Source organism: Canis lupus, chromosome 30 (assembly GCF_048164855.1).
Source record: "Canis lupus baileyi chromosome 30, mCanLup2.hap1, whole genome shotgun sequence".
NCBI lineage: Eukaryota > Metazoa > Chordata > Mammalia > Carnivora > Canidae > Canis > Canis lupus.
Genome location: NC_132867.1, coordinates 39,680,863 through 39,699,329, shown reverse-complemented (window position 1 = coordinate 39,699,329; position 18,467 = coordinate 39,680,863). Strand labels below are relative to the sequence as shown.

Genomic DNA, 18,467 nt, shown 5'->3' with positions numbered 1-18,467 from the left:
GAGGGGCCAGAGGCGCGGCGCCGGTGTTGCCATGGTAGCCAGGGCCCCGGTGGCCGCAGCTCTGGTCCCGGCAGGCCTCCCAGGCACCTGCGGCCAGGTGCTGCCCCTGCACTTCCAGCGGCGGCCAGCAGGGAGGCGACGGCATGGGGTGGGGTCCCTGACTGCGTCCTCTCTGCCTTCTCTAGGGCTGTATCTTGGAGTCTCTAGGAACCCGAGGACCTTTTCATTTCATGCATCCAACCCACCGCGGTGCCTGTTTACCGCGTGCTCAGGTCGTCCCGTCTTGAGTCCGTGGGCGCTCAGCCAGCCAAGTGCCATTGGCAGGAAGCAGGCCCCCCTGGGAACGGGGTGGGGGCCCCTTGCGGTCACTTTCCACCCCCCCCACCCCAGCCAGCCGGCTGCCGGGCCAAGGGTAGCACCCGCACAGAGAGGTCACACGCAGGATTTTAGGCCACAGCACGCACGCCTGCAGAAAGCAAACTCCCGTAGGAAGGGCTGTGGAAAGTGTTAAAAGTGAACTGAACCTGTAGCCCTCTCTGTGTCCCCCCGTGCCCACCCGCCCGTGCACCATCCGCCACTTAGAAGGAAGTCTCGCCCTCCCTGCTGGGCGCCCCTGCTGGGGAAGGGTGTTTGCAGGGAGGGGGTGTCTTGCCCCTCCACCTGTGAACTCAGGCGCCCCTGGCAGCCAGAGAGGGGGCCCCCGACCCTCCGCCCTGAGGGTGGGTGATGGGGGAGACCGGTACGGGCTGCCTGTCAGTCCCTTTGAGAAACGGCTGTGCCTCTTTGGAAAACCGTGAACTGACGTCTTCCGACGCTTTGGAATCGTCAGGATGTTGGCACAGAGCCTTCCAGGCTTTTCCACACCCGCTCCTCCTCCCGCGTGTCCTTGCCACCATCTCTCATGCTGACTTTTTTCTCTCATCCTGGGACAGACCTCACTATCTCAGGACAATGCTGCTGCCATGATGCTGGACTACTCGGCCTCCCTGGACAGCGCCCGCCAGGAGGACACCCCGTCCCTTCTGGGCACAGCTGCAGCCTCTGCACCACCCGAGGAGGAAGAGGCCTCGGCCCCGCTGGCCCCGGAGCCCCAGGAGCCCCAGGAGAGCGAGCTGGACTCCTGGGACTTGGACAAGGAGTCACAGGCGTCAGCGTGGGGCAGCCAGGCCCCACTGGACCCTGATGGGGACGAGCTGTCTGAGAGCTCCCTGAGCGTGTCGGAGCCGGGCGCCACCAAGAAGCATAAAGGTACCTGCGCCCCCGCACCCCGCGCGCCGGCCCACCCCATGGCTCTCCTGTCTTGCCAGGGTCTAAGCTAACGTTAGCTCCCATCACCTGCTTTCCTGCCCTGCTCCTCTGCAGACCCACCTCCCCCAGCACCTCGCCCCAGCCAGTGCACACACTCGCAGGGCAGGGTCGGGCCCCCCTGGAACCAGCGGGCAGGGGGGCAGTTTGAGGTCATGCCCAGAGCACCCCTTCTTCCGTGCTCCACCCCTGCCCCAGGAATAGAACTCTCCAGAACATTTAGGGGGGAGGTCACCGAGCGGCATATGACACCCATGCTGGGGCCCAAGAGACTCCGCACAAAACCCGCAGAGACCGGGCCTCCCCGAGCCGTGGAGATCGGCACCTCTGCTCCTTCTGCCTCAGAGTCTTCCCTCCGCCCCAAACCTGGCCAGACCTCAGCGCGCGGACCCGCCGGGGCCCCAGGGCAGAGAAGTTCCCCCAGAAAATGAACCGGTTAGCTTAATGCGTGTGTGGTGATGAGTAGTCGCGTCGTCGGAACCATCCCTTGTTTTCCGTTAGCCTTAAGTTTGTGGATTTTGTCGACGCGCGCAGTTGTCCTTGGTGCTTTGGCATGACCGGGACCTAAAGACGCGTTCTGCGGGGATGCAGTCTGGGGGCTCGAGGTCAGTTCTAGAGCGGGGGGGCGAGGGGGGCGTCAAGCCTCCCACACCTCAGCTCCTCCACGAGCGAGGATGCGCCCATCTCCAGGCAGGGACCCGGAGATCCCAGTGCAGAGACAGGATGGGAGACGGAATGCAGGCGCCTGACCCCGGCTGGGAGTCGTGGGTGCAGCTCAGTGCTAAGTCCTCGGCCACCCCGCCCCCCCTCCCCTGTCCCCCGAGAACGCAGACTTTAGGAGACCTCAGCACTCAGTCCTGAGGTCGGGAACCTTGGTAGGCTGTTCCTGCCGCCACAGCCCAGTGGTTCTGGAACTGGGTGATTGTGTCCCCCCCCCACACCCCCCAGGGGACCCTGCCAGTGTCCTGGGACAGCTTCAGCTGCCACAGTTGGGGGCTGGGGTGCTGCTGGCAGCAGGCACTAGAGGCCGGGGTGCAGCTCGCCAGCCCGCAGTGTGCCACACGGTGGCCTGTGGCCCCGTAGCTGAGGGCCCTGCTGTAGGGGCCTGCCCTCATCCCCGCCCCCCCTTCCTTGTCGGCTTCATGTGTGTCCCCGTGAGCCACACCCATGTGGAAGCAGGGGAGGCACAGATGGGGACCCACTGGAAGCCAGGAGGAGGAAAGAAGGAGGGAGAGGGCACGATCTCCAGGCCGCGTGATGGAGATGGGACCTCGGGCCCCGTCTGCCTGCTGGCCCGGGCCCGGGAGACTCCCTCGCTCCCGTACAGAAGGCGCAGCCCGGGTGATGGGAAAGGCGGCCTGGCTGTGGGTCCACAGGGCGCCCCCCGCCCCCAGTCTCAGGGCCAGCACCGCCCCAGGGAGCTCCCCCAGCCCCATGGAAGGCAGTGTGTGCGCTGGGCAGGGTAGAAGACGGGGTGCAGGGCGGGGTGCCCTCTCCTCTCCCTTCCTCCTCCCGATGGCCAACAGTCCGCTGCCTCTTCTCATGAACCCCAGCCCCCTCCCCCACATCCGCCCTCCTGTGTTCACTCTGAGAGGCCCTGCCTCGTCGACCCCAAGTCCATCCAGAGAGCACCCTTCCCTCGTCTGTTGCTTCCTCTGCTTTTCCTTCCGGAGAGTTCTTTCCCTTGGGCGTCTATCCTTGCTGTGCCATGGCCACGCTTCTCCTTTCCTGAACTGGACCCTTCCAAAAGGGCACTCTTGGGGACCGAGGTGCTGACAGGTGCGCTGGGGCCACCTCCAGGTGTGCTGGGGCACAGGGACCGCGCTGGACGTCTACCCTGATGGCACCGCTGCACAGACCGAGAATTTTTTTCTTTTTAAGATTTTATTATTTATTTATGAAAGAGAGAGAGGCAGAGTCACAGGCAGAGGGAGAAGCAGGCTCCTTGCAGGGAGCCCAACACAGGACTAGATCCCGGGTCTCCAGGATCACGCCCTGGGCTGAAGGCAGGTGCCAAATCGCTGGGCCATCGGGGCTGCCCCAGACCGAGAATTTATAAAGGGGCGTATCTGGCAGTGTTTTCAAACTTGCTTCCCCCTTCCAGTGTTTTCTGAGCGATTTGGACACTGCATCTCCACGAGATGTTGTCGGAACCTCAGACGATGATGTGTTACGGGTGCCAGAGGGTAGATGTGCTCCAGCAACAGTTCTACCCTGGGGATCAAGGGAGCGCGCTCTCGTTTTTAAACCGAGGCTCGTTTTGGCTCCAGAACCACCCACCTGCACCTTGCGTCCCAGCAGGGAGTTTGCACGGGTCCCCAAGACTGCCCGCGTGGTTACGGTCCTCCTGGGGTTTCGCTGGTTGGAAATGCTGCAGCCAATGCAGGAAATCTATTCCCCAGATTCGGGTTTATTTTTAGCTTCACTGAGGGTCCGCGTGGTTGCCGGGCAACGGGAACGTACTCCCCGTGACCGTGTGTTCCGAGATGGTTAGGACGGCAAGGTCTGTGTTAGGTGTACTTTACGTTGGTAAGAACAAAAGTAGTGATGGAGACTTTGCAAAATATTAAAAAGTAAAAATAAATAAATAAATAAATAAATAAATAAATAAACCCAGAACTAAAACCCCGACCCCCAAGCCTTGCCAGGTGTCCTGCCCCGTAACCTCCCATGCGTGCCAGGTGTGATGCTTCGGGACTCACTGTCTGTCATTCTTGTTTTGCTCCTGCATGTTTTGCTTTTGACCTCTGACCTCTTCCTTCTCGCCATCGTGCTCATTCCCTTTAGCTTAAGAGGATCGCTATGCCAACCAGAATTAATTGCCTACACAGTAAGTCCTGTCTTCTTATTTTTTCTTTTTCCCCCCAAAATCGAGTACAGCCTTGTCCTGAGCAAAGCCTGTTCTGTTACAACAGGAAGCTGGTCCCCCTTCCCTTCCTCTCCCGTCACTTCCCAGCTCGACCGGCCCACGGTGTCTGTTTTCCCCACATTCCTCCTTAGACGTGTGCCGGGCGGGTTAGTGCAGCACCTTCGCCCGACCGGGGGGTGCAGGGGTGCTGCCCCCCCAGCTCAGGGGACACGGCCCTGCACGCTGCCCTGTGCATACACACCGCTTCCCTTAGCCGTGCTCTGGTTCTACCAAGTACTCACTTTTGCAGACGGGCTCGCTGTGGTTTAGCTGGAGTTCACAAGCTGTTTGAGGGCAGCAACCTCCGATGTGCGAGGGGACTTTTGCTCCTTCCTCCCTACCTCTCAGAGGCCGAGATGGATTCTCCGGTGAGCCACTCACGTCTGTTAGGGTCTGTGGAGACAAAGGAGGATAAATTTGCAAATACTTGCTGTGTCAAAGCTCTAATTTGGAATAATTATTTTTGAATTTCTCCCTATTTGTTTAACCTTTGGCCCATTTCTGATTTTTTTTTTTTTTTAACCTTGCTAGAACCAGGGAAGGATGTTTTTGGTTTTTTTTTTTCCCCTCTTCTCCATCCCCCCATGTAAGATTTTGGCCACTTCAAATCTCATATATCTCTGCTCCAGATTTTACCTTAAGGAGTTTTTAAGATTGGAGGCGAGGTCTGAGTCTCGCTCCTGCCTGTTGGAGTGGCCGGACGTGGTCTGGAATAAAGGAGCTGGGCTTTATAAAGCCCACACCGCTCCAGCTCCTCTTGCTCAGGCCGCACGAACTTCCCTATCAGCAGAGGTGACCGATTCTGGGGGCCCAGAGGCAACGGGGACGTACCAAACTGTTGGTTATGGTCTTAGCCAGGGTCCTCCAGGGAAAACCAAGGGGTGCTCAGGCGATTATGGGGTCTGATGGTCTGAAGTATGCGGGGTGGGCCGGAGGCTGAATTTCTTCCCCCGGAGGGAGGGAGCCCTTTGCGTTGGCTCTTCGGGTGTCCAGCTGATGGGCCGAAGCCCGTGCACATCATCCAGGTAGCTCGCTCTAGCCCGGGAGAGCCGGATGCAGGTGTTAACCACCTGCCAAGTGCCTTCCTGTGACACAGGAGCGTTTGACCGAATCGCTGGGCGCACCGGCCACGTTGACACAGAACAGAAGGCAGAGCAGCACAGTCTCGGGGCGAGAAAGTTCCAGGTGCTGTCACTCCCCAGCTGACGGGCAAGCGTGCTTGCCTGTCCATCCCCCACGGGGTGGTGGAGTCAGCATCACCCCTGGGGCCTTGCTCTTCTGGCACTATTTACCCCAAAGGGAACTGTGCTTCGTGCCCAAGTTTAAACAGACCTTAACGTTTTTATTTAGAAAAACGAGAGTGGATGACCTCCGTTTATGCTCGTCATTCTTCACGTTCGATGGGTCTGGCACGGGCTTGCGTCACTAAAGCAGCCTGTCCTACACTCGCTACCAGCGTGCCTCTCGAGATTTATGTCGTTCCGTGAAGCCGGTCCACGTCCGTGTGGGGGTGCAGGGCTGGGCTCTGTGACGCCTCTGAGAGCTGAGGCCCACCACACTCCCGGGAGGCCTCCCTGGTGACCACCCACGGACACCTGCTGGCCACTTGTCTGGGGTGGGACCCATCCCCTGCCGGCTCACACAGCATCCCTCAGGTGTCCAGGGGAGCCAGGCGTGGGAACACAGGCCTTCTGCCCTGGCGCCCACGTTGGAGCAGAGCGTATCACTGCCAGGGATCCGATCTCCCTCAGGGGCCTCTGGGGGATGTACACGGGGCTCCAGCCTATAGATTTTAAGATCTATAAGATCTATATAAGGTCTATTTAAGATCTATAAGATTTTAAGATTTTGCAAACCTTGGCCCCTCCTTTACCACGACCCCTCCATCCCAGGCGGTGGTATTGTCCCTGTAGATGCCGTGACAAGTCATGTAAAGTTAGGGGAATGCCAGGCTTGGTGACTCTCTCCAGCGACGTTGGGATGATGGGTACCCGGGGGGACACAGGACGTCACCTGCTTCTGGTTTGGACGCTGAACAGTCAGGTTTCACAAAACAGCAGCCCTGTTCTGAGAGCCTCAGTGGGGATGGAAGCACAGAACACAGCCCGTGACCGGCCCCGTCCATGTGGGGTGCAGGAGCAGACCTTAGCTTGTGGGACAGACCACGGCAGGCAGGACGGTCTCAAGTCAGTGTGGTACACAGCTCTTTCCACTTCACTGATTTAACTCACAGGCTGCAAGTCCCTGATGGTTCCTCTGAAACTGAATATGCAAGAATTTGAATTTTAGTCATTTTAAAGTACAATTTCATTTTTTTTTTTAATTAAAGAAAGCATGCATGCTAGTCAGTGGGGAGGGGCAGGGAGAGAGGGAGAGAGACTCTCCAGCAGACGCCCTGCTGAGCATGGAGCCCGACGCGGAGCTCGATCCCACGACCATGAGATCACGAGCTGAGCCGAAACCAAGAGTCAGACACTTAACTGGCTGAGCTACCCAGGCGCCCCAAGTGCGGTTGCTTGCTTGCAAACATGCAGATTCCCTTTTTAGAGAATTTTGAGCACAGCCACCTCCTGCCTCTCTCCGTGCTCTGGCTTCCCTCCGAATCTGGTGCAAGCCCATGCTTCTCAACAGCCAGCTGCTGAGCCCCGCAGGGCAGGCTGGTCTGTCCCGTTGCACACTGCCTTGTGCTGGAAACGGACGGTCTCCCAGCTCTGGAGGCCAGAAGGTTGAGGTCAAGGTGTGGGCAGGGCTGGTTCCTCCTGCTGGCGAGGACGGAGGATCTGCTCCATGCTCTCCCCAGGCTTCTGGTGTTTGCCGGCATCCTTGACTTTCCTTGGCTTGTAAAAGCATGACCCCCCATATAAGAACACGGTCATATTGGTGCAGCGCCTGCCCTAATTCACGGTAGATGAATCACCTCAGTGAAGACCCTGTCTGTAAAATAAGGTCACATTCTGAGCTACTGGGGCTCAGGACCCCAACGTAGGAATTCTGGAGGGGCATGATCCAACCCACACCACCACCCCTGCTCACACCGCAGACCCCAGACCCACTCTCGGTGCAGGGCCACCTGGTATGGGGTTTTCCAGGACAGCACCTGTTCCTGCTGGGCTTCCAGGTCCTGGAGCCTCCAGCTGACCCGGGGATAGGCCGGTCTGCCCCCCTCGGGCTTCTAGCCCCCTGGGGACACTGGGGCATGGGGTCAGAGCACCTCAGGTTAACCAAATAGACCCTGCCTTCCTCTCCTCTGTTCTAGTGAGAGCCCACATTTATCTTCCCTTCAGGGACCCCAAGCTTAACCTAAAGCTGGTTTCTGTAGATCAGAAACACCTCCTTGGCCCCGGTGACCCAAGGTGGCCTTCAGGCTGGGGCCCCTCACTGTGCCCAGGGCATCCATCCGCTGGGAACTTAGCTGGTGGGTCCCGCTGCATCCAGCCCCCTGGCCAGACTGCACAGTCAAATCCAGCTGTTAGTGGTGATGGGCGTCGTGATAGGCCGCATCTCATGGGGATTTGAACAGCTCCGGGAATGGTCAGGGCCCCCAGAAGTGGCACAGCAGCCCCGTGGCCAGAGCAGAGCCACCTACACATTTACACTCCCCTTCCCGCTGTCCTGGAGACCCCAGCACACGGCCTCTCCGCACGAGCTAACTGTACACGTAGCCTCATGATTCTTCAGAATAGGCTATTTGATTATATCCAAAGAGAAAATTAAAGAAAAAAAAAAGGATCTTTTCAGCAGCATTGACCAGATGATAGTCAGCCTCTGCCTCGGGGCTCGAGCTCTGCTCTGCAGCTGAGCCTGGACAGAACACGTGGGAAGTTCATCCTCAGTGCCCCGTCCAGTGAGCAGCCTCTTAAAATCATGGGGTGTGCTGCTTTTCGGTTGTTTTTTTAAAATATTTTATTTATTCATGAGTGACACAGAGAGAGGCAGAGACACAGGCAGCGGGAGAAGCAGGCTCCCTGCAGGGAGCCCGATGCGGGACTCGATCCCAGGACCCCGGGGGGTCAAGCCCTGAGCTGAAGGCAGACGCTCGACCACTGAGCCACCCGGGTGCCCCTGCTTTTCAGTGTTGATTGTTCAGAGGTACACAGACAGGGGGGGCCCAATCCCGCCACCGTCCGCATGCGTTTCGTGTGGAAGAGCCAGCAGATGCTCTTCGTTATCCCCTCTGAATAAACACGATGGCTCCTGGTGTAGATCCTGGCTCCTGAAGTATTTGTTGGCCTTATGGTGACGATAAGGAATTGTCAAATAGCCATAAAGCTCCTCACCCAGATGGTCAGACTTCCTTCTTCCAAAGCCCGCAGCACCTCCACACAAATGTAACGACCTCCAGGCTGGCTGGAAAGGTCCCCAGACCCTGCTGGGGTGTTAAGAGCACGACCATCTTTCCTGGGGCACAGAGCCCTTCAGCATTTCTGCCCTTTCCAAAGAAGGGGTGCGGTGGCGGGGGCGGTGGGGGACCCGAGGTGGGGACAGTCTGTTGCCATCTGCCTCGACTAGGAAGTCAGCCATAGAGCTCTCTGCCCGGGGATGCTCTCCAGCTCTCTGCTTCTCCCCAGCTCTCTGCTTCTCAGGCAAAGTCTTGTCCTTTTGAAAACTCCGGTGTGTGGTGTCCGGGCCCGTTCACCCCGCTTTTGCCCGTGGGCAGGGTGACAGCACAGTGAAGTAAGAAACTGCTCTTGGCAGAGGCCCCCAAACTTCCCCGGGTCTTTTCACCTTGGCCTCTCACGGTCCCGGGGTTTTCCTCCGTGGCCCACCTGACCAGCCCCCCTGTACTTTCCTCTTGCAGGAGGCATTTTAAGGAAAGGCGCGAAGCTGTTCTTCCGCCGGCGGCATCAGCAGAAGGACCCTGGCATGAGCCAGTCGCACAATGACCTCGTGTTCCTGCAGCAGCCGGAGGGAGCCCGGAGGAAGGGGGTGACGCTCACCAGGATCCTGAACAGGAAGCTGCTCTCCAGGCACAGAAGCAAGAGCGCCGTGAACGGGGCCCCGGTGGACCATGAGGCCGGCGGCCTGCTGCACCCGGACGCTGGAAGGCGCGGGCCCACCTAGCCGCCCGCCGGCCCGCCGGCCCTAGCTGGGGTTCCCCCGACAAGTTCATCTCCTAGAGGGGAATGAGAATCTGAGTCTCGGGCCAGGAGGTTCCCCCCAGAGAAAACTGACAAAGGCCGCTTTGCCACCCGATGCCAAAGGAGACCTGAAGGCGCTGCCCCGTGGGCTGTGCTCACATCTCAGAGCTCAAGTCAAATGTTAGAAAAAGATTTACGTTATGAACTAAAGAGCATCCCGTGACGGACGGTGATGGGGCAGGTTTGGGGGACTCGATGGGACCCACTCAGCGCTCGGACACCTGTTACCGTGGGTCCGCGCCTGGACCGCGTCGCAAGGCGGGGGTGGGTGTCCCTCTGTGCTGTCGCTGTGAACGCAACGGGTGGGTCACCTGTCCTCACCGGCTGCTCGGAATAGGGGTGCAGCTGGCTCTGAGTACAGAGAGGTGGGACACAGACAGGATTTGGGGTCGATGGAGAAATTACGGTGGTAACGGAGACGGTGTGACTGAGGTAGGACGATGGTTGCCTTCGACATTAGCCATATAACTTGAAACCGTATGCAAACACTAAATCTATGCTGTGCACACTACGCTGAGCGCTCTGTACGTTTACTTTGAGCCTGTTTGCAAGCGGGAGCTCTCTCACTTCCTCTGTGCTTTTTACATTTTTCTCTACAGCATCAGAAGCGCCTCATGATCCCAGTGGAGCCGTCGACACGGGGCTTTTTCCCCCTCAACCCCCCGCTGGCATACTCAAGTGTGCAGGGGGCCTCCCGAGTACAGCTAGGAGCAGTGACAGCCCAGCACGGCGACCGTGCACACGCACGCACACACGCACACACACACACACACACACACGGGTTTTCTTTAGGACACGGCTGGTTTGCCAAATGTTGCGAGAGGCCAAAACAAAGTACACTGAGGACAAAAGAGAAAATTAGCGGAGGTCTGGAGGTCTCAGGTACGAGGTGTGAGCCTTAGGGATGGGCCAAGCTTTGCATCACACTCCTTTAGGGGGGGCTCTTGAGAATTCTGCTGTAGACAGGGCTTGACACGTCTTGGGGTGTCCTTGCCTTGCTTGCCCGCGGGGACAGGAAAAAGAAAACCGTGGCCCGCTGCATGCCCATCCGCGTGCCCTTCACACCACATCCCTGGTCCGCCCGCCTCTCCGTGTGTGCCCGTGCCGCCCAGAGGCCCCGCCTCGAGGGCCGTGGTCGTTCCTCTGAAAAGTTTTGATGCTTTACCGAGATTCACTTTTTTCCAGGAAGATTTGAAAGCCCGTTACGAAGCCTGACTTCTATCACGGACACGGAATCCGGGGAGCTCCTTCCCACAAGCATGTTTGTTGACCCTTAAATTATCTATTTCGGGGACCGTGGAGCCACTGCCAAACAAAAACCTTCGTGCAAACAGAACCCCCCCCCCACACCCCTTTTCTTGAGGGAACAAATTCTCAGACGACATTAAGAATCTCACTTTGCAAGACACGTTTGGAAATCCCTCGGCGTCCCTGGAATTACCAGGTGATGGTAATTCCGTAAAAACGGGTTTTTACGGTGAACGTCCTGAGTTTCGTCGGTGTGACACCGCACGGGGCATTCCGACATCTAATAACCACGTCACTCCCTGCGGGTTCGTAGTCACTACTAGTCTTTTTTTGGAACACATCTGGTCACTCCTGTTTTACCGGTAGGATTGCTGCCCTTGGGACACTGGAGAATTAATTGTCCAGGACGTGGGGCAATTTCAGGCACCTGAGCAGGACTAATTCTTAGCACAGTCTTTTGCTTGACTGTGATGTTTGGATCAACTCGATTTATTCAATGTGACGATATCAGGGTTTTACTTGGGAGCTCTCTCGCTCTCAAAAAAAAAAATAATAATAATAATAATGTCTCTGCTATTCCCATTTCTGACGGGCCCCGTGAGTCTTTTGCTCCCTGCTGGATGCTTTGGTCAAGGGCTCTTGCTGTCTCAACTTCCCGATGACCGGAGGCCTCGTCCAGGTCCCGTGCAAGCGGCAGGTGGGCTGAGTGTCCCACATGCGAGAGCCACAGGGCGTCAAGATCATGCTTCTGTGCATCTGTCGGGCACACGTCGGCAGCTCCGTACCTTTGCATAGGACCCCGGAGCCCCTCCTCAGGACGCGCACACACACGTTTTCTCCATCTGGGGGCCTCTTCTGAAGTCAGCGGACGAGGACGTAGCAGGGAGCTCACGAGCCGAGCATGAAGGGTGCGTGCACGCGGCACCGAGAGACCACGGGCCTGCGGATCCTGCGAGTGCCGCCCTCCTGGCCGTTGACCCCAACTGGTGCCTGCGCGGTGGGGGTCTCCGTGGCAAGGACACGTCACGATCCACCAGATGCCACGCACGCCAGCCTGCAGATCACCTCATTCCCTTGCCTTTCCATGCGTGTGAGTGGCTGCGGGGCTTTTTTTGTTTCGCCGTCACGGTATTTTTGCAGGGCGGTGTTGCAAAGTGAGGTCTCTCGAACGCTAATAGGAGCGTGTGTCTGCGCGGCTGGGACCGGGCCTCACGTGGGCGGTCGCGAGCTCTGTGTTCAAGGACGTGCCTGGGTTCTTTGCAGAGAAAGTTGAGGGAGCTTCAAGGGTGTGTGTGTCATTAACGTAGCAATAAAAGCACTGATCTCCTTGTCCCTCCTTGTCCCGTTGGAAACCCGCTGTGAAGGAGGTTTAGACAGAGCACTTTATTTAAATCAACGCTCAAGCGTAAGCTGCAAGCCGGCCCTTGATCCCACCCCCCATAGCTCCTTGCCCACCAGTCACGAATTTGGTGCCTGTTTAGGGTTTTGATGGGTTTTACCAGCTGCGTCTATAGAAGAGAGTTGCAGACTTTCTTCTCCAGCAGAAAGTGACAACTTATGTCGCTGCCACCAGTTGCAGGGCTTTTCCCAGGAATAGGCCCACAGCTCCCGGTCTTGACAGCTCAGCTCAGAGCACAGGCTGGGAGCCGCTGGGTGCGACGCCAGTCTTGCATGGGCGTGGGCTCGGTGCCAGGCCCTCCGTCCGCTGCCCTGGACCTGCTCAGGCCCCACTACCAAAGTGGCACGGACACGCTGGTGCTGCTGTGTTCTTGCAAGGAAAACTCAGGTCCCCTCCAGGCCCTTCCTTTCAGCATCCCTGTTGTAGTGGGAGGGGGCATCAGGAAAACCTCGACCCGCTCAGGTCACCCGGCTTCCCACTGACGGATTAGCCTTGTAGGGTTTCCCTCCCTTGCCTCCCAATGTCACTTCAAAGCTACATTTTTTTTTTTTTTTAAAGGAAAGGTTTTCCCGGGTACGTGGGCAGGTCTGGCGTGACGATCGGGTGTGGTGACGAACGTGCCGGACAGCGATCATATTGCTTGGTAGCACTTTAAACACAGATCCCGCTCCTATACCAAACTGTGGAAGATGTGGCCGCCACGGGAACGGTCTTTGAAAGAAATAAACGTGCACGTGGAACACGAAACACCGAGTTGTGTCTGCTGAGCCCCGGGGTCCTGGGTCACCTTCCGTCTGCTGCATGAGGCTCGGCAGCCCGGGTGCCGCCCATGTGGCCGCTGCTGCTTGCTTCGTTCCTGGCAGAGGCCCTTCCTATCCTTGTCCCGACTCGACGCTGGCATCCTGTTGCAGGCCTGGGGAAAGTCAACGTTTCCGGTGACCCCTGGGGTCATGGTGGGTGGTGGGTGCTACCTGCCAGGGTCTGCTTGGCCCGGGTCCTCCAGCGGTGCAAGCTGGCACGAGGCGACCCTGCATGGTCCCCAGGCACCTTCTGACGAGCTCTCTCCCCGTGGTCAATGCCCGCCCCGTGTGGAGCAGGCTCCTGTGTGGGGCAGGTGTCACAGCAGCACGGGGCTCGCGGTGGCTCCTGGGGGGGACGGGGCAGCTGGCTCTGGAGCCGGGCACGGCCAGGCGGGTGGACAGGTCCCGCACAAACCCTGCAGGCATCTCGGCTCCTTCCGGGGGGGTCCTTCCCGGGGGTCCGTGTCTCTGCTTCTCCCTCCTCCCTCTCTGAGCCCAGGCACTACAGCAGTTGTGGAAGTGGTGATCTGCGGTCCAATCTGCGCGGAGGCCGCTGGGCTCGCTGCAAAGCCAGCCTTGTCCCAATTTACCAGCTTTCTTAACCGGATCTCCTGCCCGTCACCTCGAGGCACACACCGTACTCTTACCAACCCCAACCGCACTGTCCGTATTTTTTTTTTTATTATTATTTTAGAGCGAGAAGAGAGAAAGTGCATTGAGTGGGGGGAAGTGGCAGAGGGAGGGAGAGAGAAAATCTGAAGCAGGCTGCACGCCCCGTGAGAAGCCCGACGTGGGGCTCGAGCTCACAATCCCAAGATTGTGTGACCTGAGCAGAAAACAAGAGTCGGACACTCAACCCCCGGAGCCCCCCAGGTGGCCCTCACTGCGAATGGACACCCCTCGTCCCCAGCACGTGCCGCTCCCGTCCGATGACCTAACCATACACAAGCCCGCCGTTTCCAGGAAGTAGCTCCGGCCACCGCGGACGGATGGCCCAGAGCACAGGGCGCTTCTTTCAATCCCTGTCACTTGCCTCCGTATCTGTCCCTCTCATGCTGGCTCCTAAGCAGGCGGTGCATCCATCCCTCGGGCTTGGGACAGTGGGCACGTAGTGACCGGTATCAGCTGACAGCCCTAGAGGAACACATCTGGGAAGTTCGCTGATGTCCGCTTTTCCCCACTCATCAGAGCCTGGGGTCGGGGGACAGAGCCCGCTGTGGCGGGGATGCCTGTGACACAACCGCGCTATCGTTTACCTTGCTCGCCCCTACAAATAGTGTCGATGTCAGTGCATCGTGTGTAGAAAAGGCAGGATGCTCACCAGGGAGGTCTGGATCCCAGGATGGATGACTCGGCAGTGTCCTCGCTGAAGGGGAAGATGCCAGACCAGACCCTCCTCCCACGGTGCCCTAGAAGCACCAATTTCACACACTGCCCCCCGCGTCCCCTGCTCCAACTGCCACTGGCACAATGCGAATCGTACCACACCGTCCCCCTGCCTGTGCCAAGCATTCAAAACTATTGATTATACGGATATCAATATTTATAAAGTGGGATGCTTAGGTGCCTTGGGCTACTTGGTATTTTATACAAAAGCTACATAAAGATTGTCACAGGGATGGTCGCGAATGCGAAATGAGCACTTAACTATGTGCCAGAATTTTTTTCAGAGTTTTACATCTACTGACTCATACATTCTTCGAAATAATCCCATGATGGGGCCACCTGGGTGGCTCAGTGGTTGAGCATCTGCCTTTGGCTCAGGGCGTGATCCCAGAGTCCCGGGATCGAGTCCCACGTCGGGTTCCCTGCATGGACCCTTCTCCCTCTGCCTGTGTCTCTGCCTCTCTCTCTCTCTCTCATGAATAAATAAAATCTAAAAATAAAGAACATAAAATAATCCCATGAGATGAGGAAGCTGAGGCACACAGAGGTAAAGTAACTTGCCCAAGATTACACAGTGGATAAGCAGCACAACCAGAATTGACCCCAGGCTGCCCTGCTGGAGAATCCCTGCCCCGAGCCACGGGCCTCTGCTACCTTGCATCAAATGGAGAGACCAGGACATCATCTTTTCTAAACTTTCAGCCCCCCGTTATGGGGGAGAATGCTGTTATAAAGCGAGATGCAATGCTTTGCACATTTTGAGAATTAAATTATTCGTTGCTCGGATCTATCTGGACAAGAAAAATTAGCCAGATCACAAAGCCAGAGGTGGTGTAGAGAAGTGGCTTTGGATAATATATATATATATTAAAATATATATTTAAAATATAAATTAAATAAAAAATATATAAAATATATATATTTAAAAAATATATATTTTTTATAACATCCGGTACAAAAAGGAGTCAATTAACAAAAAAACAGAGCTGATGAGCCATGTTAGTTAGAAATCGCACGTCTGAGGCAACCAGGGACAGGGCTGAGCGCATCATCCCCGGTGTGGGGCCACACCGTATCGCGATGACACCTTAATGCCACCGCTGGTGGCTGCTTGGGAGGAACAGCGCTCGTAGGAAAATCCACTCAGTAACAGAAACTCTTCTGCTTATTCATTTTTAATTCCCCAACTTTAAAAAATTTTAAACCTACAGAATAACCCACATAGACTTCAACTAGATTCACCGGTTTTGGTATATTTGCTTTACCTACGCACCATCCATTGATCAATTGATTCGTTGTTGTTTGGAGACCTCGTGTGTCACCCAGAATTCTTCAGAATGCGTTTCCTAAGGAGGATGGCCTCTTCACATCACATCCTCAATGGTTATCGTGCTTGGGAAGCAGGACGTAGATGCGAAACTACTATCCAGTGTCAGAGGCCCCATTCAGATCTCCCCCACTGCCCAAGAACATCTTTTATAGGTTTTTCTTCTTTTTCTTTTTCTGCTTGGGGTTCAGGCAAGGTTTCTACATTGCTTTGGTTGATAATAAAAATTGGACACTTTCAGAAATAACACTCTTTAAAAAAAATCTTTAAAAGTTTGGGTAAGACAAAAACCATATGATTTCACTCATATGTGGGATTTAAGAAAGAAAACATGAACATAGAGGAAGGGAGGGAAAATTAGGTGAAAATTGAGAGGAAGACACACCATAAGAGACGCTGAACTCTAGGAAACAAACAGGGTCGCTGTGGGGGCGGGGGCGGTGAGTAACTGGGTGATGGGCATGAAGGAGGGCACTTGATACAATGAGCACTGGGTGTTGTATGCAACTGAGGAATCACTCTATTCTACCTCTGAGACTAATAAAAAAATTAAAAAATAAAATTTTGGATACAAATCTGCCTTAAGACAAGTTATTTCCAGCCTTCATAGAAGGAATATATTAAACACATTGGGAATTCTTTTGAAGATGCTATGAGCATCGTGAATATGAATCCCAGCCCTGTGCTGCACGTATGATGAGAAATGGCGTTAGGTGGCCTCAGGTCTTCCACTTTTACAGGTTTTCACTCTTGGTTTAACCTGCCAACTTTTTTCTGCAAACAATCTGCTTTTGTTCACACGTGCCAGTACCTCTGGTGTGCAGAGGCCCAGAGAACCAGCCACCTTTGAGAATTGTGAGTGGTCACTGGCAGGGGCGGAGGGGTGTGTGTGGGAGGTAGGTGAGGGGTGCACATTAGCTGTAGGAGTCAGTCTGGGGCTCTTGGGGATTGAGCAGAGACCTGAATGCTGAAAAGATGCGGGTGGAAAACCTTAGGAAAGCACTGCGAGGTAGAGGATCTGTGCAAAAGATCTCGAGGACGTGTGTGAGGGACAGAAGGCTGGAGGGAGACTGGGGTCCCCCAGCTGGGTGGGGTATGAACGGGGTAAAGGTGAGGTGATCAAGACCATAGGAGATCGTGGAGCAGACCTACCGCAAGTGCCGCTGGGAAGTCGCTCTGGGGAGGGCGGCTTGCCCCTCTGCACCTGCTCAACCTTCAAACTTATGGCGGAGCCCTTTTGATGGTCCTTATTACTGACCTTAGACACACGCCAATCCGTACAAGTAAGTCTGACTGTAGAATAAAGTCCCGATCGTGGGACTGCCAGGCCCCAGGCCCTATGCATTTAGAATTTCTATATTAACAAATGGCCTGGACGAGGGCTATCCTCAATTATTCTCCCACCAGGAAAGGATGAAACAGCTTATTTTCTACAATCTTCAATATAATGCTATTAAGCTTAAAGAAAAAAAAAAACTTTGCTAATGTAGCAGGTAAAGACGATTGCACTGCAATTTTGCTTTTTCTCTCATGACCATATATAGCTGAGTAGCTTTGCTTATGCTTAAAAGCCCTTGTCTTTCCCTTACTGGGGACTTTCCATTTTCTATGCGGTTCTCTATCTTTTTCCTCTTGATTCCTAGGAGCTTCCTCTGTAGGAAGGAAATGAGTCCTTTCTGACATCAATTTCCAATCACTTCCTGTCAGTGCATCCCCTCTTGGACTTTAGTGGGGGAGCTTTCTGCCTGAATGCTGAAAAGATGCGGCTGGAGAACCTTAGGAAAGAAAACAGAACCGCAGAACAAAGAGAACAGTTCTCTGGCCCTGCCCCCCAGACTAAAGGACCCCTCCAGCCCCTTCTATTTGTAGGTTTGTGGGCTCAGGTACATTTGACGCAGGGGGTCAAGAGGCCACACAGGCCACCAGGACCTGGGGTGTGGGCGGGGCAGAGACACCTCCAGGGAGCAGCCTGGCCTTCAGAGCCGCCCTAACCAGGGCAATGCTTTTCTGGAACTTTCCACATGGCAGCCTCGCTCTGGTCCAGGTGTGGATTTCAGGAGCCCACCTGCCCGGATGGGTCCAGATGCCCGCCCCTATCTGCTGCCGAGCCTCTCCGGGCGGCTAAGTCACCTGTGCGTGTTCCCAGAGGACTAAGAGGAAGGCAGCACCCCATCCCCTGCGTTCGGAAGCACCCAGGACCTGGCAGCAAGCCTCAGCCTGCTCTGCTTGCGAAGAAAAAATGTGACCACCCCCCGCCCCCACTTGCAAGGGAACATAGGGCTCCAGCGGCCCCCAGAAGAGACTTACAGGGCCCTGGGGCCGCTGGGGCCTCGGCTGCCAGGGTCTCGGGACTGGACAAGCCTCGAGGTCCAGGATGGGGCACATGAGGATGGGGCGGCAGAGCCAGCCCCGCGGCTCCCAGGCCGGTCAGGATCTGCAGCCCGCTGCTCTCCTGTCCACACCACCCGCCCTTCCACTATCTGATCCACATCACCCGCTCCCGGTTCCACACCGGTCACTCTCCCACCCCGTCTACACTGCCCTTGCCCTCTGCTCTCCCAACCACCCACCCTCACCACTCTACTGTCCATGCTGCCCGCTCCCGGGTCCCCAGCACCCGCTCTCCCATCCACACAGCCTTGCTCCCCGTCCACACCGCCTGCGACCTGCTTGCTGCAGGTTCATGCCTCCCGCTTCCGGGTCCACACCACCCACTCTCCCATCCCCTGTCCGCACGGCTTTTCTCACTCCCCGTCCACACCACCTGCGACTGGCTTGCTGTAGGTCCACGCCGCCCGCTCCCGGGTCCACACCACCCGCTGTCCCGTCCCCTGTCCGCGCGGCCTTTCTCACTCCCCGTCCACACCGCCTGCGACCCGCTTGTTGCAGGTCCACGCCGCCCGTTCCCGGGTCCACACCACCCTCTCTCCCGTCCCCCGTCCGCGCGGCCTTTCTC

General features: G+C 56.5%; 1 protein-coding gene and 1 long non-coding RNA gene across 8 annotated transcripts in view; one reads left to right on the top strand and one right to left on the bottom strand.

The window, feature by feature from the left end:
- The window catches only part of C2CD2 (C2 calcium dependent domain containing 2), a 57,399-nt gene extending 44,654 nt beyond the window's left edge, over nt 1–12,745 (top strand). For 2 of the 3 annotated variants that reach the window (XM_072807054.1, XM_072807055.1), the window contains 2 exons: nt 933–1,248; nt 9,012–12,745. In XM_072807054.1, coding sequence (XP_072663155.1) covers nt 933–1,248; nt 9,012–9,274 — 579 coding nt within the window. In that variant the 3' untranslated portion in view covers nt 9,275–12,745. The remainder of the gene's footprint in view (nt 1–932; nt 1,249–9,011) is intronic. The other variant, XR_012021483.1, reaches the window with a different exon arrangement.
- Nucleotides 3,190–18,453, bottom strand: LOC140621722 (uncharacterized). Of its 5 annotated transcripts, none has more exons than XR_012021487.1 (5): nt 16,664–18,453; nt 15,450–15,719; nt 5,045–7,147; nt 4,456–4,606; nt 3,192–3,859 (listed from the first exon to the last, which is right to left on the bottom strand). It is a non-coding gene; the product is annotated as an uncharacterized lncRNA (long non-coding RNA). The 5 variants fall into 5 exon arrangements; XR_012021485.1 differs by having other exon boundaries at nt 5,045–6,475; nt 6,781–7,147; nt 15,450–18,452; XR_012021486.1 differs by having other exon boundaries at nt 3,190–3,859; nt 4,850–7,147; nt 15,450–18,453.
- Nucleotides 18,454–18,467: the final 14 nt, after the last annotated feature.